Source organism: Primulina huaijiensis, chromosome 14, assembly GCF_012295235.1.
Source record: "Primulina huaijiensis isolate GDHJ02 chromosome 14, ASM1229523v2, whole genome shotgun sequence".
In the NCBI taxonomy this organism is placed as follows: domain Eukaryota; kingdom Viridiplantae; phylum Streptophyta; class Magnoliopsida; order Lamiales; family Gesneriaceae; genus Primulina; species Primulina huaijiensis.
In genome coordinates this window covers 4,427,047-4,452,235 of record NC_133319.1, presented here as the reverse complement: position 1 = coordinate 4,452,235, position 25,189 = coordinate 4,427,047, and the positions used below count along the sequence as shown (strand labels likewise).

Genomic DNA, 25,189 nt, shown 5'->3' with positions numbered 1-25,189 from the left:
TGAAAAAACATTTTCCACATTTCACGCATCAAATATAACTCTACAACAACAATATAGAGTGCGTGGATTTGCGAGATATTCTGAACTCATCGCCTGTCTCCTTGTGGCGGAAAAGAACAACGAGCTGTTAATGAGAAATCATCAGGCACGACCCACTGGTTCAACGGCATTTCCTGAAGTAAATGTCGTAAGCAAAAATGAATTTAAACCTGGAAACCAAAATCAAAGTTATAGACAAGATTTTGGTCGAGGACAAAATCGAGGTCGTGGTCGTGGTCGTGGACGTGGACGTGGACGTGGAAGTGGTCGTGGTCGTGGACGCGGCCGTGGTTTTGAAAATAATCGAGATAGTTATTTCTATAACTCATCTCAAAAGAACGTCCCAAACCACCCACCGAAAAGGCATCAAGAGAATATGAGTGTTAATGAGAATCACTCAAAAAGATTTGAAAGTTCTTGTTTCAGATGTGGTACTCCAGGACATTGGTCCCGTATTTGTCGAGCCCCTGAGCACCTTTGTAAACTTTATAAAGAATCAATAAAGGGGAAAGAAAAGGAGACCAACTTTACTGAACACAGTGAACCTTTGAGTGGTTCAACTCATTTTGATGCTGGAGATTTTCTGATTGATTTCTCAGATAATGATCAATTTGATGGTGGAATAAATATGTAAAATATTTTATTTTTTATGTATTCGTATGATAATGTTTTATAGTGTGTTATATTGTATTGTATTTTATTATCAATAATTTTATTTCATTGCGTATTTTTTTGAAGTTCAAATATGGAAAATGCTACGAACCAAGCTGTAGTTTGCATACCTGATAGTGGTACAACGCACACGATCCTCCGGGATAAAAGATATTTCTTGGAACTAAAACCAACAAAAACAACGGTGAATACAATATCAGGTCCTGTAGACTTGATTAAAGGATGTGGTAAAGCACAATTTTTGTTACCTAATGGTACAAAATTTTTGATCAATGATGCTTTATATTCACCACAATCGAAAAGAAATTTGTTGAGTTTTAATGATATATATTCCCATGGGTATGATACTCAAACCATGAATGAAGGGAATGAGAAATATATGTGTCTTACCACATATAAATCAGGAAAGAAATATGTGATTGAAAAACTACCAATGCTTTCTACTGGATTGCGTTATACACATATAAGTCCCATTGAATCAAACATGGTAGTTGATAATTCTTCAATATTAACCAATTAGCATGATCGATTAGGACATCTTGGTTCAACAATGATGCGAAGAATTATAGAAAGTACACATGGTCATCCGCTGAAAGATCAGAAGATCTTTCAGAATAATAAATTTCAATGTAAAGCATGTTCTCTTGGAAAACTTATTATAAGACCATCACCAGCCAAAATCCAAACTGAATCACCAATGTTTCTTGAACGTATTCAGGGTGATATTTGTGGACCAATTCATCCACCATGTGGACCATTCAGATACTTTATGGTATTGATTGATGCCTCCAGCAGATGGTCACATGTATGTTTATTGTCAACTCGAAATGTTGCATTTTCAAGATTACTTGCTCAAATAATAAAATTGAGGAATCAATTTCCCGATTATACAATCAAGAAAATTAGACTTGATAATGCTGGTGAATTTACTTCCCCGACTTTCAATGATTATTGTATGTCTATGGGAATCATTGTTGAGCATTCTGTTGCTCATGTACATACACAGAATGGATTGGCTGAATCATTGATTAAACGTCTGCAAATGATTGCTAGACCAATGATTATGAAAACAAAGCTTATTTTACATGCCGCTGCATTAATTCGCATCAGACCAAGTGCATATCATAAATATTCCCCATTGCAGCTTGCATTTGGTAAAGAACCAGACATTTCTCATCTGAGAATTTTTGGATGTATGGTGTATGTGCCTATTGCACCACCTCAACGAAAGAAAATGAGACCTCAAAGAAAGATTGGAATTTATATCAGTTATGATAGTCCATCAATCATTCGATATCTTGAACCTCAGACAGGCGACGTGTTCACAGAACGTTTTGCTGATTGTCATTTTAATGAGGAAATCTTCCCAATGTTAGGGGTAGACAAGAAACATACCAAAAACGAAATTACATGGTATGTATCATCATTGTTAATCTAGATCCAAGAACACAACAATGTAAAAAAGATGTACAGCAAATTGTGCACTTGCAAAGAATAGCAAATCAAATACCAGATGCATTTACAGATACAAAAAGTGTAACCAAATCATATATACATGCTGTAAATGCTCCTGCTCGAATTGAAATTCCAAAGAAACAAATTGAACAAAGTCATGATGTCGTAAAATGCCTGAAGCTTGGAAGGCCAGTCGGTTCCAAGGATAAAAATCCTCGAAAAAGAAAATTCTTAGAGAAACACAATGATCACAAAATAGAGAATGATGTTCCTGAAGAAACACATGATGATGAAAATGTTCTGTCAGAACCACAAACTGACGAGAATCATGAAATCTCTATCAATTATATTAATACTGGAAAAATATGGAACCGAAAAGATATACAAGAAATAGATGATATATTTTCTTATAATGTGGCAATCGACATCATAAATGATAATGAAGATCATGAACCAAAATCTTTTGGTGAATGTAAAAATCGGCAGGATTGGGTAAAATGGAAAGAAGCCATCCAGGTTGAATTGGATTCGCTCAATAAACGTAATGTTTTTGGACCTATAGTCCTTACACCTGAAGGTGTAAAACCTGTTAGATACAAATGAGTTTTTATTCGAAAGCGAAATGAGAAAAATGAAATAATAAGATATAAAGCTCGACTTGTTGCACAAGGTTTTTCTCAAAGGCCTGGAATTGATTATGAAGAAACGTATTCTCTCGTGATGGATGCAATTACGTTTCGGTCTTTGATTAGCTTGGTGGTATCTGAAAATTTAGAAATGCATCTTATGGATGTTGTTACAGCTTACTTATATGGATCACTTGATAGTAATATATATATGAAAATCCCTGAAGGATTTAAGATGCCTGAAGCACAAAGTTCAAAACCCAGAGAATGTTATTCTGTGAAATTCCAAAGATCATTATATGGGTTAAAGCAATCTGGCCGAATGTGGTATAATCGGCTAAGTGATCATTTGATGAAAAAGGGATATGTAAATAATTCAATATGCCCTTGTGTTTTCTTTAAGAAAACAACATCCGGATGCGTAATTATTATTGTATATGTTGATGATTTAAACATCATTGGAACGAATAATGAAATTCATGAATTTGTGTCATACTTGAAGGAAGAATTTGAAATGAAGGATCTTGGAAACATCAAGTATTGTCTGGGTTTACAAATTGAACAAAAAGAATGTGGAATATTTGTTCTCCAGAAAAATTATACAGAAAAGATCCTTAAACGTTTTAATATGGATAAATCAAATCTTTTAAGTACTCCAATGGTTGTTAGATCATTAAACATAAAAAAGGATCCATTCCGTCCATGTGAAGATGATGAAGATATTCTTGGTCCAGAAGTACCATATCTAAGTGCTATCGGTGCCCTTATGTATCTTACAAATTGTACAAGGCCTGATATATCTTTTGCTGTAAATCTATTGACAAGATTTAGCACATCTCCAACAAAGAGACACTGGAACGAAATTAAACATATATTCCGTTATCTACGAGGAACGACAGACTTGGGACTTTTGTATTCAAAAGATGCTAATCCAAGTATAATTGGTTATGCTGATGCTGGATACTTATCTGATCCACACAAGACACGTTCCCAAACTGGATATATATTTACTCGTGGAGGCACTGTAATTTCATGGCGTTCACAGAAACAAACGCTCGTAACAACTTCATCAAATCATGCCGAGATTATTGCACTACATGAAGCAAGCCGTGAATGTGTGTGGTTAAAATCAATGACCCAACATATCCAAATCTCATGCGGATTATCATTTGACGATAAGCATGTGATACTATATGAAGATAATGCTGCATGTGTTGCTCAAATGAAAGAATGATACATAAAAAGCGACAGAACTAAACATATTCCTCCTAAGTTCTTCGCATTCACCAAAGAGCTTGAGAAGAATAAATGTATTGATGTTCGTCACATTCAATCAAGTGAAAACTCATCAGATCTCTTCACAAAGGCACTTCCTACGTCAATATTCAGAAAGCACATATATAATATTGGGATGCGCAATCTACGAAATTTGTGAAGAATTGTTCATGTCAACATGAGGGGGAGTTTACGTGACTGCACTCTTTTTCTCTTACTATGGTTTTTATCCCAATGGGTTTTTCCTAGTAAGGTTTTTAACGAGGCAGTATAAAAACACGTAATGAAGACAATCATTATGATCATCATCACAAGGAGGAGTGTTGAAAATGTGAAAAATATTTGTGTTGAAAATTATAATGTTGAATGTTGAAAATAGGTAAAATTAGGTGTTGAATATTGAAAATTAGTGTGTGATGATGTATGTAATGATGAAATTTATTTTTGGATTATTTGTAAATAAATCCTATAAATAGGTCTTCATTTGTAAAGATTTGAGACAATTGAGTTGAGAGAAAAATATTATAAAGTGTGTGGTGTGATAATTTTGAGAGTTTGAGATTTTTACTTTTTACCGTAAATTTTTACTTTTTCACAACAGTATCTACTAATTTAAAATTAAATATATGATCCCGAAACATGGAGCTAGCTAGTGAGACATAAAAAATTTCTCCAGTCAACCTTTTGTAATCATTCACTTGTAAAAGTTGCACATTGATCTCTGAAGCTGAAAAAGAGGTTTCATATGTTTACCATGCAGAAATATGCTGCTAAGGGCGGTCCCGAATTTTTCTTTGTTGTAAACATACATGTTGATACTCACGGAAAATTTCAAGGTCCGCTTCCAGCAAGTGCCACTAGTCCAGACGCAGGTTCGAAATTGCCCTACGCCTGAAATCACGAATAAGATCGTTAGAAGGGGGCCAGGAGGGTGTCCTGGCGTAGCCCCTCCGACGCTCAAGTCAGAGACTGAGGATATATGGGGGAGCAGCTAAGGGCGCTGCTGAAAACAATATAGTGAATGCCCGAATTAAACACTCGAATCTGATATTTATAGGAGAATACTTGGGCCCTTGATGAGTCTGTCTTCTATTTGGGCTAGGGATGGGTCAGGGGTAGTGGACCCATCCATGGGGTATCACAGGTGAATCAAGTTTTTATCATAAATATTATTTTTCCACGTCTGTGTGTCTGTTCATGACATGTTGATCTCCTGTCTAGTGTCTATAATATAACATCATAGCCTTAATGTCCAATTTTGAAATTCAATTGACCGTATTTTTAGCACCCTGAGTGAATATGTGCTTAAAGTTGCAAAGGTATTGTTAGATGGTCTCCATAAGCATGCAAGATATCATTTTGGCCATTTCCATGGTGATATGATTTCTTTACAATAATGGTTTAATTTATTCATGGTATCATTACGAATCTTGCAGAAGCGGTTGGATGATATGCTGTATGTTGGACTCACCGAGAATCATAGAGAATCGGCCATTATGTTTGGCCACGTTGAGTGATATCTCAGCACTTAGCATCAAGATCCAGTACAGATGTTGCAAGTACGTTGGATACTTGTCCTTTGTGACCACACTGCAAAAGTGTTTAGGGTGCAACTTATCTTGTTTTAATTATCATATGAATCGATATTTGGAAATAGCATTGCAGAATTCTCGTGATTGCAGTTATCCCTGGTCTTTGAATGACTCGATCGAAATGATTACTTAATGAAAGATCTCATTTTATGCCGTTGATTTGCAGGAGAAGGTGGAAACCCTTCTTGGAAATTCTCGTCTTTGTTAGCCATGCATTGCCGGTTTTTTGTTGTTGCTCTTCATCTTTATTTTCCTAAATTCCAGAATAAAATCAAAAGTCAAGTTGTAACGTGGTCGACGTGAAGAATACCATAGAAGATTCATGTATATCGTCTTAAAGATAACTCAGACCATCTTGAGATTAGGAAGTCGAGCAACTTCTTTTATGCATGCTCGTTGTGCTTGAATTCTTGTTTTTGTAATTTTAACGTTTGTATGACCATTGGAGATACTCACGATATCTTTTATATTATTGTTTTTCTGGGAAGTATTCTTCATTTATCCATGTGTATGTAGATGGTGTTTTCAACTCTGGATTCGTTGATTTTCAAAGTATATCGAGAGTCAAAAGTTTAAAATGGTCGAATATAACATTTTGCAATGCCAAGACACAGAATGAGAATCCACTTTTTAGTCACTTAAAAGGGGATGATTTATCAGCAGTGGATGGAAGAGGTATTGAATTACACACTCACTTTGAAAAGAGGGAAAAGAAAAAGTAACTCGTTTTGACCATCAAACGGGCCAGGGCCTGAGATTTGTTGAAACAAATTGGGCCGAATGGTTTGGTTTGGACTTTTGACCATATAACACTCCGTTTGTTTGACGCAGAAAATGAGAAAGAAATTGGAAATAAAGGGAAAAACGACTACCAAACAAGGTTGGGGGTGGAGTATTTGCTGTTGAGGTGGACCCCATTGAGGCTTGAATCAATCCTGTAATCACTAATTCCTCTCTCGATTACAGGCGATTACTCATCGCCAGTCGTATCAGATCGTGTTAAGCGATCGCCGGAACCCTACAATCGTCCGCCTCCGATTCATGTACTCAGACATTAGTGGCTGTTTGTGTTGGCTGTAGTTGGTGGATGATCCGGTGATTCTGAGAGAGCTTTGAGTTGGGATAGAGATTCAAGGAGAGATGAATATCAGCCAGGGGGCGGTGCATCCGGTGGAAGCGCCGCCGCCGCAGACCGAGGGTGCAGCTAATGTGCCGCTTCCACGAGTGAGGATGAAGGATCTACAAGGGATGCCGGGGACAGTGGGCGGATGGGTGCTGCGGGTCTGCCAGTTTTTGTTCGCAGCTGTGGCACTTGCGGTTATGGCAACCACGAGTGACTTCCCTTCCGTCACTGCCTTCTGGTAACTCAACCTCTTTATTTCACTTAACTGCTCCTCTTTATACGCTGATGCGAGTAAGTTTTTCTTTATATTCAGCTGTGTACATCGGAATTGAGTTTGAATGTTATATTCAGTAACAAATTGAGTTTATTTTAACATTAGCGTGCTGAAATTCTCTACTCTCATTGCTCTGCATCGGTGTCAGCTTTTTCTTTGAAAATTTTGCCGTTGGATTGGGGGAAGATGGTTCATTCTTTGTTCTTTGTGGTAATTGGGTTTGATGTTTTTTTGCATGGTGTCTAGATGCATACTGAAAATCTATCTGAGGTTTGATGTGCTTGTTTATTTCATATCTGATTTTGTGACGCCAAACGCAATGGACAAATTCGAAATCTCCGAGCCAAATTTTTTGAAAAATAATTCAGGGAAGTGCGTAGAATGCTCTAAGCTCCATTGTCTGTTCTTCTTTATCTGGAGCGGTGGTTCCCAAGGAAATGCAGAACTCTACAATCCTGACCACGAAAGATTGCCTGTGCACCTAGAAACACACTTGAACTATATTGTTGACCAAATTTAGCTAGTTTCAATGAGAAGTTTCAGCATGTTACCAGAGTAAATTCAAAAGGCCATGCCCATTCATTATAAAATAGGGAACAAAGTAAAGTTCAAAAGACGATACCCGTTCATTATAAAAGTAGGGAACAAGGCACATGCGAGGTGTGTCGATAAAAATTTGTATTTTAGAAATAAGATGTTTTCATCGTAAAATTATTTTGTAATTTTATTAATAAAGTTATTTTGATTGTGAACAGAAAACTATATATTTTAAAATCCTATCTTTATATCACAGAATCATTTAATTATTATAAGATTAATTTAAACTATGTAAAAGTAAAATGAACCTGCAATAACTATTTTTTGTGTAGCATATATTTGCACTGCAAATATTTTGCACCAAAAATAGTTAATATAACACTTGGTGCTTAATGTATGATAACGTGTCATCCAGGAAACATTTCTATAGTGCTCTTGAATAATATATGGCATGGGAAGATATAGGGCACTTATTTGATTAGTCTCATATATCTTGGCTTTAAATTGACTTCACTTTTGTACTTTTTTCCCCTTTTCAGCTACCTGGTTGCTGCTGCTGGTTTGCAGTGCATGTGGAGCCTTATACTATCCATTGTTGATGCTTACGCACTTCTTGTAGGTCGTCGTTTGCAGAATTCTCGAGTTGTTAGCCTATTTGCTGTTGGTGATGGGGTAAGTTTGCTACTCATCTAATAATGAAGTTCCGTATAAAACATTCTTGTTAAATCCAATGAATATTCACGTCTGTGCTATGAAATGGTTGATTTTGTTGAAATACGATGAGGGCCAATTTATGGTGTTCTTCATTACGAAACTCTTGTCCCTCCCTATTAGCGATTTAGTGTTAAGATCCTCTCTTTTTAGCAAAAGCTATGTGCTAGATTTAGTAGTTAATGAAATTGATGCTTTTGAATGTCCAACTGGAATATGATAGAATCACTAAATAATCTGCTGATGCGAATTGCTTCGCGGAATAGTAAGATATGAAATGAAACATAATTCTTCTTTGTTAAGTTTGATTGTAATTTGATTTTTCGTGTTGACTGTTGCAGGTGACATCAACCCTAACATTTGCCGCAGCCTGTGCATCTGCAGGCATCACAGTTCTAATTGGCAATGATCTTGGGGCATGTGGAAAGAATCATTGTACACAGTTTGAAACTGCCACAGCCATGGCCTTCCTTAGCTGGTTTGCTGCGTTACCATCTTTTTTGTTGAATTTCTGGTCATTGGCATCACGATGAAGAACAGATTTACTATTTTATGAAGTACAACCATGTTGGAGTTTTGCTGATTTCATAAATCAGGGCAGCCATGTGTTCATAATATGTCTAGATTCTGTGCGAAGTTAGTAATCTGGGAACTTCTAGTTGTAATGAATATACTGTTTCTTTTATATGGTGCTCCATTGGGGGCGAACTATTTTTGTCTGGTGGTGGATGCGCAATCATTGTACGTTTGATGGCTCATGCTTGTACTCGAGGAGATTATAACCTTTATTATAAATATAAGGTATTAGTTAAAATGTTTTAGCAACATGAACGGTTGTGTATATATATGACAGATTTTTAGGACTTAAGAAATGGTTGGTTCTTCTCAGTTGTAAATTGTTTTTTTTTTTTTTGTTGTATTTATATAAGAACATAATAACAAGTTTCAGTTTGACACGAGCAAAAGAAGACGAGAAGTGCCATTTTAAGAAATGGTTGGTTCTTCTCAGTTCTAAATTGGTTTTTTTTTTTTTTTGGGTATTTATATAAGAACTTGATCACAAGTTTCAGTTTGACATGAGCAAAAAAAGATGAGAAGTGCCACCATGGTAGATAACTTTCTAACTTCCATTCTTTGATAAGCCCTTGTGACGTACATAAGAAGTTGGGAATCTTGAATCTTCCAATTAGGACAACAGTGAAATCGGAATACTTGGTATCAAAAATAAAATCGGTAATATTGATTTATTTTCCAGACAACAATGTAGCATTCGCAAAGAATATATCAACATTCTTACCATAATATTCTGACGTTATATATTACGATATAATGACATCCCTTCGTAGTTTGTTTCACGACGCTACTTATTGAAACTGAGGGTTCATTATTGGAGAAATCCAGTCACCATAGCTAACTATGAACGCCATATATAGTAGAAAATTACATTTGGTGTTTTTTAGGTAAGATACTACGATACAAGAATATGCTTCAAAAAGCATATAAAAAATCTACGCAAAGGTGAAATGACCAAATATCGCAAGAACAAAAAAAAAAGACTAGGATACATGGGTGTAAGATCATCACCATGAAAAAGGACTTGCCCCCAGCAAGAAAATTTCGTTTTCTACATCTTTCACCCATTGACAAACGCGATTGCAAGTTTTTATGGCGAGTGCCTGCAAAATCCAACGGGAATCTTCAGTGAAGATTACCAAACAAATAACAATTATCTCGAATTTTCGACACTGATTCACATCTTCTATGGCAATTTCTCTGAGACGTAAGGCCACACAAACTAGCAGTAATTCTTGGCATGTAAGACAACCCAGTTATCAAAATATACTTATCGCGTAAGAAAATGCACGTTGCTTGCTTTCAGCACATGTAATTTTGTTCCAACCAACCAGAATACAGATAGAAGTGCCCGAGTCAAGTCTCACACAACTCGACTGCCGCACTATTTTGGAAAGGAGTAGAATTTCTATGCAATTGTTTCTGAACAAACAAATTTGAACGGACGAACCTTGTCTGCAAGGGGGTCAAAAGCTCCATACAGTTCAAAATCCGATGTGACCCAGCAGAGTAGCACTGTGATTTTAGCACCAAGGTGCCAGTTAAAAAAGCAAAGCAAACAGGAGTTGAAGTTAACAAATGGCCAAAGGCATGAAGTCAGTCAATGTGTAATTCACAACTTAAAATCTCTGTCACACATTAAAAATGAAAATCGATCTTTCCAGATTGCACAGTAACATTTATCTCGCCATCAATTGATCTCATCGACTGATCCAAGAAAATTTGCACACAATTACAAGCCTGCTGCTGGAGATGTTCGATTCACAAAAATTTCCACGAGTCAAAATCATTTATATTACCAAACTGAACCCCACAAACAGTATAATATCAAAGTTAAGCAAATAATGTCTTTCAAAATATCAAGATAGTAACCAAGCTCAAGGCACCTAAATGTTTATTTACTTCTAAACATTTAAACCCGTCAATTATATGGCACTCATATTGGAAAACTTCTGCAAAATTTACAAAACTTCACCATCATTGTTACCTCCACCTAGTCCACTGTTTTTCGATAAGAACGTGGTTGACTTATTCTATACTGAAACTGAAAGGGCTGGCAGACCAAATGCCGATGTAGGACCTTACAAAGATGGCGACCTTGAAATGACTCCTTACCCCTCTTCTAACTACCAACCGTAAGCCATAGAGCTATGCCTTCATAGCATTTTGAAATAAACTAGAAAAAAAAAATGGATTACTTTGTGTTCCAAAAAACATGTTTCCTCTGGAGAATTTTGGATGTGGTGCAAGAAACTATTTTAATGGTAGTAATAATATATCTAGGTAAACACGCTGGTTATGAACCCACCAATTTCTTTACCAAGAAAGGCTTGAATTATTTATGAATGAAACAACAAAGAATAACTGGTCATACTGGATATCATGCTATCGATACAAAGAACAGTCAAAATAGCTCCACTGAAACAAAAAAGCAGAAAATGAAGATTATTTACCATAATTTTCGTCTCTTCTAAACTGGGTTTTGTGAGGTCCCACTTCTTTATCATGCATGGAAGCATAAATTCTTTGATAAGCCCTGTATAATCTGTGAAACAAGAAGCTTCCATTGAAGTGCTTATGATAAAGAATACTCGTGGGTCCAATTGCAAACAGATTTTTCTATTCACCTTTTTTGCTGCCTCAAACTATTGATTGGAGATGAAAATTCGGATGACACATATTGGTCAAGATAAATACTTCGATATATGAAATGCCATAATCCAGCTGGACCACCAAGGCCAACAGATGACTCCGTGGTTCTACCTGGGGAATCTGTTGCAGATCTTGGATTACCTAAATGAGGAGATGTGGCTCCAGCACGAGAAGTGGGTTCTATTGACAAATCCTCAACATGCATGCCACCATCTGCCAGGGATCTTTGAACTTCACTTAGCAAGTTTGACTTCAAAAGTACACTTTCAACTTGAATCCTACAAGATGTGCCAGATTTATTCTTTTCAGCAAAGACTGGAACAAAATAGAGCAATTTGCCCAATAAACTATGCTGTGCTTCATGGACAACAAGATTCTCTATAAGAACACAAAAAATCTCTCAAAAAGTTGGAGATTACAAACCTATGGTTCTCTTGCTGCAGAAAACATAAAATTTACCTGCAGTCTTTTAGATGATAAAAAGCATCTGAACTTGTGGTAAGTAATATCAAATATGTATCGATCTGTCACCAAATTCAACAAATCAAACATAAAATTTATGAACTTAAACAAATAACAGATGAATTAATAACCAAATACAAAGGGCCTACAAAAATGTCCCGTGTAATAGTTATTGTTTTTCCAAACTTATGTATGACTTACATCAAAATAATGCACATAAGCATAAAGGAATGCCATGGAATTGTATCTAGGCAGGCAAATTGGTGAAAAAGACTCTGAAGTCCTGCATGAAATTACATGTAAGAGACAAGTGTCAGACAGTCATGTAAAATAGTAAGTGCCCTTACCTTTTCTAATAGAAAAGCTAACAACTTTGAAGGACCTTAAACAAGTAGCTAAAGATGACCCAAATTCTTTATCTTATTCGCACAAGATGTATAAGTAGATCAAATAAAATAATTGGTCTTGATTTTCTTCTACATGTTATCATGATAGTAGAAATAGAAATCCATCACTAGAACTCTAGGATCCTTCATTGACAATGCTTTTGGAAGAGGTATTTACTTTTCATCTTTGATGCTATTCAACTCCATGGTATTCGGCATCTAAGTTTCATGTTTGAAGCTGGGGTTTGCTCTCCACTACTTTCTTACCTTACCTCCTCTTCGTAATCGTGAGGACAAAAAAATGGTTTTCTCCCCATTGTTCTCCACAAATTTAAGTTACGTATTGTAATTATGTGCAAGTACATAGTCTATATCTAGAAACTTCAGCACGCATATCTAAAAAATTCATTAATGGGCTATTGCGCATCAATAAGCACCTGGATCATAATTATCCGAATAATCATCCTAGAATGGAGACTGCCCAAGGACACTAAAAAAGGTCTAAATAGTTACCTGATATACATTAAATAACAAAAGATAACATTCATGGAACTTCCCGGGATTAACTCTCCCTGGTGAAACAAATCAGCATAGTATTTTGGACCATTTAACAGCAACAATGAAGTGGTGCACAAAATCCACAACCAACATAAGTTTGAAATTGTGCATGAACACTCCAAAAACTGCTTATTGAATGAATGTATGCTTGCAGTTCGATCAACCAAGAAAGATAATAGTAAAATGTGGAAGCTATATGGACTTACCTAAATGATTCAGAAGACGTAATAAAATTTGAGAGTAACAGTAAATCATCGGGATGAAGAGATGCTTTTTGTGCACCAACAAGACTGATAACCTGCATCACATTCAATCTAAGATGGTTTGACAAATAAATCATCAAGTATTCGGTCATTATAGTTACTAAGAATATGTGATCAGGCAACTTTAAAATGAAGGCAAGAATGGCACAATTACCTTATGTCTACACATTAAGAGTGCAAACAGAACTCCTGAATCAGCTATGTCTTGCAAGATGGCACCTGCAGCTTGACGTGTCGCATGAGAAAGTGGAAGACAAGAGTAGGCGTGAAGAAAAGTGGCAGGATTCCTACAATTACAGCCAAGAATATTGTAATTATACACCACTGATTAAGTTTCAAAAAAATTATCATCTAAACTGACATGATTAGATGACTAACTAGAGACCAATTTGAATTAGAAGTAATGAGAAATCGCGTGGTTCACTACTTAATTTTCATTCAACTAATATTATAAGTTTTTTGACCAGTTTCATGTCTTATTTTTTGGAGCACATTTGACCAGAGTCGGACACTTCTGACATTCATTTCGGCACACGTGATTTCTATTTCGGCAGCACATCTGTGTCCGAAGAGAACCCAACACCAAATGGCATGCACATGCATCATAGAGCAGCAGTATAAGCGGCAGTGGACAGGCTTTCCTTTCTAATAAATAAATTGGTATAGCAAGGGGATGACAGGCGTATCACATGGACAACAACTTTCAAAAGCCTCAGCTTATACACATTTTCTGTTCACTTTTAACGTGCTTGGGAATTCAGAGTTAGGTCTTACAATGTTTGGGGAGCAGAAAAACTGGTTTTTCTTTAATATTAGGCATAATGCTTGTAACCAGAAATCCATAAGATAATGACTCATGACTCAATTGATAACACATTTTAGTTGAAAACAGTCAACCCTGGTAGTTCATAAACTGGTGGAACAATCACAATGGTGATCATGTGACTTGAAACATTAAATCAATGATATGTGCCATAGAACAGGAGAAATCAAACTAGAGGACAAGAACAGGATATTATCAAAGCAGAGATAGGAAATTGTAGGGCAAGAGGAAAGTAAAAGGAAGAGGAGGGGTGTTTTCACCAATTTGTAAGACAAGATGGTAAAATACGGTTTGTGCTCTTTAATTCCCTTTTGACGCTTAACTTTTTGAAAAGGAAAGAAATCAAACCAGTAGTAATAACAAAAGAAATTATACTGTTGAACACATCTTGGAGAAGAGAAACGAGACATCAATAAAACAAAATAAAGATATAGGTAGCTGATGTACCAAATTAAATTAGCAAGAGGCATACCAACTGAAAGAATGGATGAGAGAGGAGAAGATGGTGTCAGTTCCTCCAAGCAGAGATGTCATATCAAACTTTGGATTCTTCTCGAAACATCGATTTACAGATTTTGTGAGGATGACTATCATCTGGATTTAGATGGGAATTAATGTACATAAAGGTAGCATCCGTTTGGGAAAAAAACAGCAACCTAGAAGAGGCAAAAACTACAGGCTGGGTGTTCAGAGCCATAAAAATAAAAACGATGACCTAGAGGAAAAGAAAAGCTACCTGACCATAAAGGAGCTCCAGCTGTCCCCTCAATGATTCATAAGGCTCTTCTGTGCAACTTATGCACACCAAGTAAATAGGTCCTTTCAAAAGAAAAATTACCTGAAATATGAACCTTTCCATAAGATTTTAAAACACGCAATCAATACAACACCATATAGGATATGTAGTAAGTTTTGCAACATAACCACCTTATAGGAGGGGAAGTTAGAAAAGATCACATCTCACCTAAACTAAGACATCGTAGAGATATGAATGGTCCAATAACAATTGAAAAGAAACGTGCATTTCAGGTTCATGCAGGCATACAGGAGATATAACAGGCAAGCGTTACAATCCATGATGAATCAAAAGATGCAAGCATGTTTTTACATTTCTGACTTGTCATTTTGAAATCGTTATTCTTGTTGCACTTAGAAATACACCTGGGGTCATACTTCCTGCTTCCTAGATAACATTAGGTCAAAATGAGTTTAAGTTTTACCTTGGAATGGTGCTCTCTATAGATCACCCTTCAAGCACATGGTGTTTTAATATTATTTCTATGTCTACTGAGTGCCACCATTTTTTAATCAGATGATCCAAAAAAAAGTACATACACAAATTCGATGTGTTATTAAAAAGGGTAAAAATGACGATGTTTCCAGCATTATACAAGTTATGCGACAGAGACTGAGAGCATTTGTAATAACTGCTCAGCGTGATTTCTTCCTTCTTAAGACTTTCACAATTGGCGATATAAGCTTTGCTTCATGACACTAGACTAGAGTGTGTAAAGTTTGACAAATGACCCTTATGAAACATGTAGACGTAGTTTTTACCATTGAAAAAAAATGCTTTTGTTTTTTTCTCACATATCTCTTCCACAAGCAGCAAAAGAAACCACAGAAAACAGAGCAACTATAAAAGGATCCCCAAGGCCAAGCTCAGTGATCTTGTTGAATTGAACTATGCTATTTTGACATTGAGACTATCTCAACCATTGCATTGCACTTCTTAATTTTCACCCATAATAAGCAAAACAAATAAAATCAAAGAATGATAAGGGTTTTTTGCATTCACTTCCTTTGCTACCTATTAAAATACTAAATGAATTTCGATCCTCAATTCGATTTCATATTGTTATTCTAAAACCCTCAATACAATCTGAATGAGTTAAACCATCACATAAAGTTGCCCATCGGTCAACAGTCTGAAACATTAACAACAGGTATCAAGACAAAATGAATTTGGTTCAAACATGGAAGGCAATAGTAAGAAATAAAAATCCACCAGAATTGCTCGATTTTGCATACAATCCCATCCAAATGACTGAAAACAACCAATAGTGATGAAGCTTTATAGTTTCCTCGTAAATTTCTGGAAAAATTATTCATTTTAGTGAAAAAGAAACTTTCATTGTACAATGTTTCATTTATGATTATGCTGTCTGAATTATTTTCCAAACTCTCCACATTAACCATGGGTGCAAACCTCGAATTCGCGTAATCAAATCCTAGCCAGCATATCTTACGTTCTTTAACAGCTGAATTTTAACAACGCATTTTTTCTTTTTTGATAAATAAAAATGGGTGCACATAATTATTTGTCCGGCTCATAGTCATACAAACACAGAAAACAATGCAAGCAAATAAAGGTGGTAACGTCAATAAATTTCTGTAGCTTATTGCTCCAACTTCATATGTCATGAGGTAGCTCCTAAAATTGTTCCATGAAGAAGCTGTAACCAACCAGAAAATTGTCAACAAAACTGTAAAACTTGCCATTCGACGTCTAACCTGGTGTTTTCCAGCTCTCACCAATTTGACCCGGTCTCCCCTGAGAATATCAAACAAGTAATATATGGCATCCAGTCAGCGAATTTAAAAACCATTGAAAGTATTAGTATGTAACAATACTGTTGTCGCAACATGCATACCCATTTTCAACAAAGGAAATTATGGCCTGCAATGTCGCAGAGAATCCAGCTAGCTTATGCTCATCCCCATATCTTTGAAGTCAACAGTAAAACCAGATAAGAGAAAATCATCCATTATTAACTTGAAGTTCATGGAACAGAAGAAAGACTTCACACCAATACGGAGAAAAGAATATGAGCCTCTTTCATAATCCAGTATCTACTAAAAGAGCAGGGGCGCAAACCTTGAAAATATGGGTTTGCCGGAGTGACTCAAAATAAAAAAATGTTTCTTCCTCTTCCTCCACGAAACTGAAGCATCGTCCTGCAATTAATCGATCAAACAGACAAGATAACATAGATCAGATAGAATTCTATTTTTATTTGTCGTTCTTTTTTATAACATCATAAGAAACTAAATTCTAGCTTTATAACATAATAAACAATTTAAACATATGATATCCTTCCAATCGATCTTAAACTAAATAGCATTCGATTTTCCAGGTAGTGAATACTAGACAATAACTAACTCCGTCTAACTGCTACATTTGGGAAACAATTTACAAACTTTGTCCATCAGGAAATACAATGCCAAATGGAATTAAAATTCGAAAGTTATGAACCCAACTTACCTCGTCTGGGTGGCGTTTTCCGGAAATAAATGGTTCATGGGACCCCACAACTCCATCATTTTTAACCTCACTTATCTCATTCTCATCCCCATCATCATCATCATTAATTTCATCACCGCCACTAGTGCTTCCCCTCTCACCGGCATATCCGCTGCTGGTCGGACTCAAGGAAAGCTCAGCTTCTTCTCCCTCCAAAATATTCCTCCACATTAACGAAGAGCTTTCTTTAGTCACACCTGAAGTCTCCGCCATTGACATACCTACAATCTGCTTCTCCTCGATCTCGTCTTCCACCTCGTTACCTCTAATTTCTCCGTTCAAAGACCCGTTCGAGATAGTGATACTCTCAACGGGTTCCTCCACTTCTTCGTCTTCCTCTTCTTCATCATCCTCCAGTGCCATCGAAGGAGGATTGGAAGAAATTGAGATAGATGCTAACTGATTTTCCAAGGCGTCGAGCGATTGGTCAATCGAATCCCGGTTCAGATCCTGGTCCAAACTGTAATCAGGGTTTTGATGATAATTGCTATCGGCGGATGAGCTGGAGGATGAAGAATTTGAATCAGAAGCCATTTTTAATAATGGTTTAACCAAAAGAAGTGAACTAAACAACTGGAGTAAATTTCTGGGTTCGTGAAATTTAGGGTTTAGAAGAGAAATTTCGGATTCGATCGAAAAGCTAAATTAGAACAAGGTCGGAAAATTTGAAGTTTAGTGGTTGTATCTAGCAGTCAGTCAGTCAGTCCTCGGTTGCTGTGAAAGAGACGGAAAATGGCAAAACGACGGCGTATGTCTGATCAATGATATATTGGGCTTGGAGTTCGGTGTACGTAGAGCCGACATGGGTCAAAATTTAATTTGGGCTTACTCACAGGCCTGCATTGTTTTGCAAGTGAACTTTTATATATTCTTTGATCTCAAGATAGTCTCCAATTACGCTTTTTCCTCTTTTTTTTGGGTTCGGGAAATATCTAACACGAAATCTCATCTCAAATTCAAAGTCTTAATTGTCAATTTTGATCTAACTGATAATTAAATATATAGAATGTAACTGAGAATGATCTCTTGACTTAGTGACAGCAGTAAAGGCTTAAAGACACATGTGGTCTTCGGATACGACTCGAGCTAAGCAATATTATTATTAACCTCCAGTTAGAATAATATAATATTAATTTTAAATAATAGCAAATAAAAATAAATATACTTCATAAAGGAATAGATAATGAATGAACAGATACCAAAATCTGAAATTAAGTTTTATTCCATGATTGTTAATTAAAGTTGGTGATCAAATGTGAACCATATTAGCTAGAGATTAAGAATTTATTCTCCATTGAAATTTCAACTAAACGTCCCCTTTCATAAAAGTGCTTTATGTTTTTTTAGTTTATTAAAGTTTATGCTTAGTTTCCGTTTTTATGAAGATTAGCATATTTTGGATCAAGATCGCAGCGTCGAATTAAAAGCGTTTCGACAAGACAGAATGAATGCCTTCTTTAACATTATAGGAAAACTAGAAAAGTCCTACATTGAAAATGTAAGTAAAAAGAAACAAAAAGATTAAATTGTGTGTGTGGATAATTGGTGCCGTCGGCGTTTTAAATTTGATGTTCTTGCACACAACTTTGGGAAGCAATTTGCTGATACCATGTACTATATGTTGAATGAGAAATATATGAGTATTTAAAACAATGTTAAAATTATCTATATATTAAACTAATCAAGATTGGTTTATAAATTCAAGAGGTTAAACCATATAATATGAGTGACAATGATTTATCAACTCAACACATAAAAACGTTTTCCATATACATAATATCTACCAAACCCAAATAGACAAACTTTTTGGGATAGAACACCTATTGTGTTTATATAAACGTAACAAACTACTGCACGATCTAAATTAATAGTCTTAAAAAAAAACAAATGAAATGATGAACCCAATACAAACAGATTTCGGAATCCTTCATACAATCTATCATGTCATCTCCAAAGTTGCACCAAAATGAGGTTTTCGGAATCCTTCATACAATCTATCATGTCATCTTTAAAGTTGCACCAAAATGGGGTAAAAGCAGTGTTCTCCAAACCGGACCGGACGGTCAGACCGGTTCAACCGCGAACCGGCCTCCAGACCGGTCCGGAGATAAGTAAAAACCCGGAAAACCGGTTTAACCGGTTAAAACCCGGTTAAACCGAAAAATTCGGAAAAAATTTTTAACAAATTTTTGCTTTCTGTTTGCTAAAAATGTTTTATTTTAATTTTTTAAAAAATATTTAGATAAAGGTGTTGGTGAAATGAAAGAAACACCTTCTTTGGACTTGGAAGAACTTTTGGATGGTGGGGACGAAGATGATAATGACTACGAAAGAACAATTCAAGAATTGGATGCGGTGTGAGCATCAAAGGATGCAACTTGAAAGTTGAAACTGGATGTTTGATACTTTTTTGTATAAGAAACTTGATGTTTGCTACTTTTTTTATAATTAAACTTGATGTTTTCTTGAGCACTTAAACTATTTGGTTACATGTTAGGTGTAATTGGATTTTTGAATTTGAAAAGTGATGTTTATTTGGATATTTGTTGTAATTTTCATCTTAAAAATTAAGTAAAAACTATAAAAATATAAATAATCAATATTTTACTATTTTATTTATTATATAAAATAAATAAAATATTAATTTTATTGATCCGGTTCGACCGTTCGGTTGAACCGGTTGAACCATTTTTTAAGGCTTGACCGGTTCGATTAACGGTCCGGTTATAAAAACACCGGGTAAAAGACCATTTTGGTGCAACTTTTTTCCACCCACTCCTCTGTGCAGAATTTGCCTCTGCGCCATTTGCTTCTTTTTCTTTATTTTTTTTATTTGTATTTATTATAAATATTTATATTAAAAATTATAANCTTTGTATTTGTATTTGTATTTGTATTTGAATTATGTGTTTCAAGTTGTATTTGTATTTCAATNAATCGAAAGGAAAATACATTTAGAAGATAAACAAACTAGATAATCAATAATCTTTTAAATTTGATACAAATGTTTGAAGTTGTATTCTTATTATATTTGAAGTTGTATCTGTATTGAATTTGTATTCAAATTTTTCATTTTAAATAACTTTCGTATATTAATTCATATTATATATAATTATATTATAAACTTAAATATTATTATTTAAATTTATTAATAATAAAACCNTTTAAATTTGATACAAATGTTTGAAGTTGTATTCTTATTATATTTGAAGTTGTATCTGTATTGAATTTGTATTCAAATTTTTCATTTTAAATAACTTTCGTATATTAATTCATATTATATATAATTATATTATAAACTTAAATATTATTATTTAAATTTATTAATAATAAAACCTTAGTCATAATTAAAAATAAATTAAATGAAATATAATAATTAATATATGTAAAATAAAAAGAATATTTCGAAAATATTCTTTTTAGTGTAAGATTTGAAGTAAATAGGTTGGAGATGAATATTGTATTTAGTGCAGAAATCGCAATATTTTAATGTAAAAGTTCCAACAACATAGATTTTGTGGTTGGAGATGGCCTCAGTGCTCCTTGGTCTCCTAAAGCTCCGATTATGTCCCATGCATACTCGACATGCTTACCTCCCAACGTCGTGTCCGGGCGGCGAACGACGTCGCATGTTTACTAGCAACACGAGGTCCTCATCTCCATGACTATTTGTGGCATGGAATCAATTCTTTTAATTTTAAGTTCTTTTTGTAAAAACATTGTTTCTCATTGGGTGTTGCTGATATTTGTTCATTAAAAAAAAAAAAAAAAAAAGTCGGGCATCGGCTTCATATGTGCGTATGTAGTACATACACATGGTAATAGGGGGTTGTGGGAAGTAAACATCGATTCAAAAGGCACGGGAAAATCAAGAAACCGCTCTTCACAATTTATGCAAGATCATTACAATTTACAAACAAGGATAAACCCATATAGCTTACAAACGGAAAATGGTTCAAAATCCCATTGGCGTCGATTTTAGAAATGGATTTATGCTTTTCTTGTCCCAATCACTTACCTGTAGATTATAAGTGAGCCCTAGATTATGAAAGTATTGAAGAGCCTTTGTCATTTCAAATACTTCAAAAAATAAGTGGTCTCGCCTCCATATGAAAATATTAAAGACCCATCGTCCACAATTTACTTACTGAACGGATGGTTTTCAGATATTTCAAATATAGTATTATTTTTTAATGCTTTTCAGATTAAAAATCATAAAATTATTGTAACTTTCGTAATTAAACACTTTTAAATAAACTTTCCCTTCACAAAATTGTTTTTAATACGAGGGGACCCTGGGTTTGCCTTATTGCAGTGGCTTTTTTAATCTCCTTCAAATACTTTAAATAGTAACAATTACGTACACTTTTTTCATGAATATTATTATTTTGCTGGTAAATTATCATTCCGTAACAGAAAAAAATTAAATATATTTGTGATTTGAATATTACACATTCAACTTCAGCTAAAAAAATTGCATCGATATTCAACTAATTTATCCACTTCACCAAAACTTAAAAAGATTTCTGATTTTAAAAATAATACAGATTTCTTCATGGATCATCATCAGAATGTTAGAATCGCATTAATTCCCCAACAAAGTCATCGTAATTAGTAACCTCAATCAAAAATCAATCCTGAAACCCAGTTTTTTGCCAAATCGCATTCCTAACCCTGCGGAGATCTCTCCCCTTCAGAGTCCTCCCAATCCCTTCGTGTACCGAAAACGAACCGATCCTCGTCCTCGCCATTTGCCGTGCCAGAAACTCGTGCGGCGGAACCCAATCCCCAGTCTCCCCTGCATACTCCTCGTAATCATCATCGCTTTCTTTGCTTCGATTCTCTCTATACTCGTCCTTCAGTATCTTTGACCAGTCGGGGACGTTCATCGGAAGCGACGCCGGTGAGTTGACTACTCTCCTAGTCCCCGAAACCGAGGGCTTCCTTAAAACTCTGGCAGTCTGCCTAAGGTACTCCGGAGAAGCCGAGCGGGTCGCCGTGTTCCAGATGTCGGATTCGTCGAGCTCGAAGATCATTGAATCGTTGGCGTGTAAGTGATCGGTGGGTAGGAATCTGCAGTTACTAGCTCTCGGTAGACAGGTTTTCGGTGCCGACATGTAAGACGAAAGTAGAGAGAAATTTCTTGAGAGATTTGTAGAGAGAAGGACGTGCTGTGAATGGAGGGCTTTGATATGCTTTTATAAAGGGGTTTGAAATGGATAAGCTTCATTCTCTCTCTCTAAAACTGTCATCTGCTTCCCCTTCTCCCATTAAATTATTTTCTCTGAAACTGCAAGTCTTTACCAAGTTACGATTTTGCCCCCCACCCCCCGAAAATTCAAGATGGTCACCCCTACCCCTCATTTCTATATTTTTTACAACTTTTTTTACAATTAATTTAATTTATATTTTAATTGAGTTGATATCAAAATAATAAAAAATAATAATTGAAATCATCCTTCAAAAAATAATAATAATAATAATTGAAATCATTATATTTAAATGAAGATCATATTATAACTGTAAAAAATAATAAAAGATTAAATCAAGAAATAAAAAATAAGTAGATAAATTACCATTTTAAAGAATGAATTTAGAAAAAACATACACTAAAAAAATAACAAACAATGACATCATTTTGACTTTATTACAAAGATTCTTAACAAAATATATATATAAATAAAAGATTGTGTCATTTAGTTACACTACATGAGTCATCGAAGGAAGCACGTCAAGTATAATTTTGTAACAGAATTTTTAACCATTTGATTTGATAACAATCTCTTTAGAAAAGCAGATTTATAATACTTCTGACTACAATAATTTGATATATTTCCAGAATTAATTAATTAAAAGAAAAATTCAATAAATCACACTATTCTGAAATTATTGAAAAATTACTAAAAGACCATCCCTCAAGTGCTGAAATATTATTGAACAGTGTTTTGAATGGTCGGTTTAAACTTTAATTAATTGTCCGTATGATAATAACTGTAGGTCTTTCAAAAAAAAAAAAAAGATAATAACTGTAGGCAGTTAGCGTTATTACAATACATCATACACGTGTCCCCCTGTGGTAAAATAAATAAATTCCTGGTGCGTCCAAAATCAAAAACCCTTAGGGGCATATTAGTAAAATCATATGCTTGTCTCTTGAAAGAGAGACTTTGAAATTTGTCGCTTTAGGGGAGATGCGCTTCACCTGATTCCGCTCTCAAGTTGAGGCTTCCAAGAAATTCCAACACGTGTCCATCCGTTCTTGGAAGTATGCCACGTGGTTCGACATTTGTAGAAAACGTGATCGCACGTGAAATGGGCCCCACATAAAGCATATTCTATGTGTATCTTTTCTTTTTCTTTTCTTTTCTTTTTTTTTTTCCTTTTTTGTAATTCGTATATATTTTTGTAGGGGCTATTTACATAATTTTGTTTCAAGAGTATATATATATATTAACAATATGCCTTGGAAAAAACACACACACACATATATACATATATAAACACACAAAACTCACATGAGACAGTCTCACATATTAATTTTATGAGATGAATACTCAATCCGACTCAAAAAAAAAATATTTTTATGTTAAAAAAATTAATTTTTATTACAAAATAAACTGAGTTAATTTATTTAATAAATAAAAATTTATGAAATTGTCTGATAAATCGATTGATATATATACACATTTAGAAATGTGTGGTGAAAATAAAAGCAGCAGAATTTGAAATGAGTGGGGGTATTTTGATGAAGGAGCCAGCTGGGTCTCTTACCTATCATCAATGGCAAACAAATGGTCAGTCACGTGTCAGCTTATCATCTCCTCTTTTGTCCGTTTCTGCTCAATTATGTGTGTACCAAATACAAAATTTTGAGGACATTAATGATTTGTTCCTCCTGTATACGGCTTCGGAAGGGATCGGCGGCAAAATTATTTACAATTGATCTCGATTATTTTCTTATTCTTGATTTGACATACAATTCGAGTCGTACATTGTTTCAATAAATATACGAACAAGAAATTAAGACGTTTTCGAAAGACTGGAATTGGAGTCAACTCTTTACGAAATCACTGGAATATATTTTGGTAATCGATGGGATCATCCAAATATCTTTTTAGATAATTTGAAATTATGTATTCGACTATTATTTAAATATAAAGTTTAAAATATTATTAAGTTAAAAGAACTGTCTGCCAGATCGAGTAGACCAATGACGATGTTCCACTTTTGAATTTTTTTTATATTTTGGAAACTTAATAATGAATGCTTCGTTATCACCAGCAATCTTTATCCTCAAATAAATTATCACAATAGAAAAAAGGATTCGTGTCTTTTTATTGAATTGACGTCATTGGGTTTCAATGGAATATGCTTTTTCACGCGACGAGAGAATATTACAATAAAATACCAAATAAGATCCAACTTCTCTTTTACCATTATTTGGTTTTTTAATGACATTTACAAATAACGTTAATTGGATAAATGATTCTAGAAAAGTTTTGTGTTGTAAATTCACAAAATAAAGTGATGGTAGGAGAATCGAACTCCTGAAAATTGATTAAGTATTTAGCCATTCGGACATTCATTAGAGCTAGTTTTACGCATTTATGGTAATATATATGGATGATGTATCATTTATTGAGATGTATTTTAAAGATTATTAACGATATGATTAGTAAACTGTTATATCAACGTTATTCAAAAAAAGAAAAAAACTGATAAACGCACTTGACTGATGCAATAGAGTTAGTGACACGAGTATTTTAAGAAAAGGAAATATAATTAATTATATTATATTCAGCGAATGAAGTAAGTCTCTTGTGATACGATTTCACGAATTTTTATTTGTGAGACGGGTCAACCC

At 34.7% G+C, this 25,189-nt stretch overlaps 3 protein-coding genes across 3 annotated transcripts; 1 reads left to right on the top strand and 2 right to left on the bottom strand.

Annotated features, from left to right (window-relative positions):
- The first annotated feature begins 6,520 nt into the window (after positions 1–6,520).
- LOC140957640 (CASP-like protein 5A2) lies at positions 6,521–9,062 on the top strand. Its single transcript, XM_073414975.1, has 3 exons — positions 6,521–7,020; positions 8,133–8,265; positions 8,646–9,062. Exons 1-3 carry the CDS (start codon positions 6,800–6,802, stop codon positions 8,835–8,837), a joined length of 546 nt encoding a protein of 181 aa, XP_073271076.1. The 5' UTR covers positions 6,521–6,799; the 3' UTR covers positions 8,838–9,062.
- A 642-nt stretch (positions 9,063–9,704) lies between these two features.
- Positions 9,705–18,035, bottom strand: LOC140957639 (vacuolar fusion protein MON1 homolog). Its single transcript, XM_073414974.1, has 14 exons — positions 17,287–18,035; positions 16,900–16,979; positions 16,676–16,747; positions 16,536–16,575; positions 14,758–14,859; positions 14,494–14,615; positions 13,353–13,485; positions 13,142–13,233; positions 12,193–12,274; positions 11,989–12,053; positions 11,505–11,807; positions 11,331–11,422; positions 10,328–10,392; positions 9,705–9,980 (listed from the first exon to the last, which is right to left on the bottom strand). The coding sequence occupies exons 1-14, from the start codon at positions 17,857–17,859 to the stop codon at positions 9,885–9,887; spliced, it is 1,917 nt and encodes a 638-aa protein (XP_073271075.1). The 5' UTR covers positions 17,860–18,035; the 3' UTR covers positions 9,705–9,884.
- Positions 18,036–21,956: 3,921 nt separating this feature from the next.
- LOC140957192 (protein S40-4-like) lies at positions 21,957–22,361 on the bottom strand. Its single transcript, XM_073414330.1, has one exon. The coding sequence runs from the start codon at positions 22,359–22,361 to the stop codon at positions 21,957–21,959; it is 405 nt and encodes a 134-aa protein (XP_073270431.1).
- Between the last annotated feature and the right edge of the window lie 2,828 nt (positions 22,362–25,189).

Excerpts from the sequence above, each read along its gene's own strand:
- LOC140957639 (XM_073414974.1), bottom strand. The coding sequence starts at position 17,859 with ATGGCTTCTGATTCAAATTCTTCATCCTCCAGCTCATCCGCCGATAGC. Across the intron at positions 14,616-14,757 it reads TGGAGCTCCTTTATGGTCAG|ATGATAGTCATCCTCACAAA; the intron begins GTAGCTTTTCTT and ends ATCTAAATCCAG. Across the intron at positions 9,981-10,327 it reads TTGACCCCCTTGCAGACAAG|GCACTCGCCATAAAAACTTG; the intron begins GTTCGTCCGTTC and ends TGGATTTTGCAG.
- LOC140957192 (XM_073414330.1), bottom strand. The coding sequence starts at position 22,361 with ATGATCTTCGAGCTCGACGAATCCGACATCTGGAACACGGCGACCCGC.
- LOC140957640 (XM_073414975.1), top strand. The coding sequence starts at position 6,800 with ATGAATATCAGCCAGGGGGCGGTGCATCCGGTGGAAGCGCCGCCGCCG. Across the intron at positions 7,021-8,132 it reads CCTTCCGTCACTGCCTTCTG|CTACCTGGTTGCTGCTGCTG; the intron begins GTAACTCAACCT and ends TCCCCTTTTCAG. Across the intron at positions 8,266-8,645 it reads TATTTGCTGTTGGTGATGGG|GTGACATCAACCCTAACATT; the intron begins GTAAGTTTGCTA and ends TGACTGTTGCAG.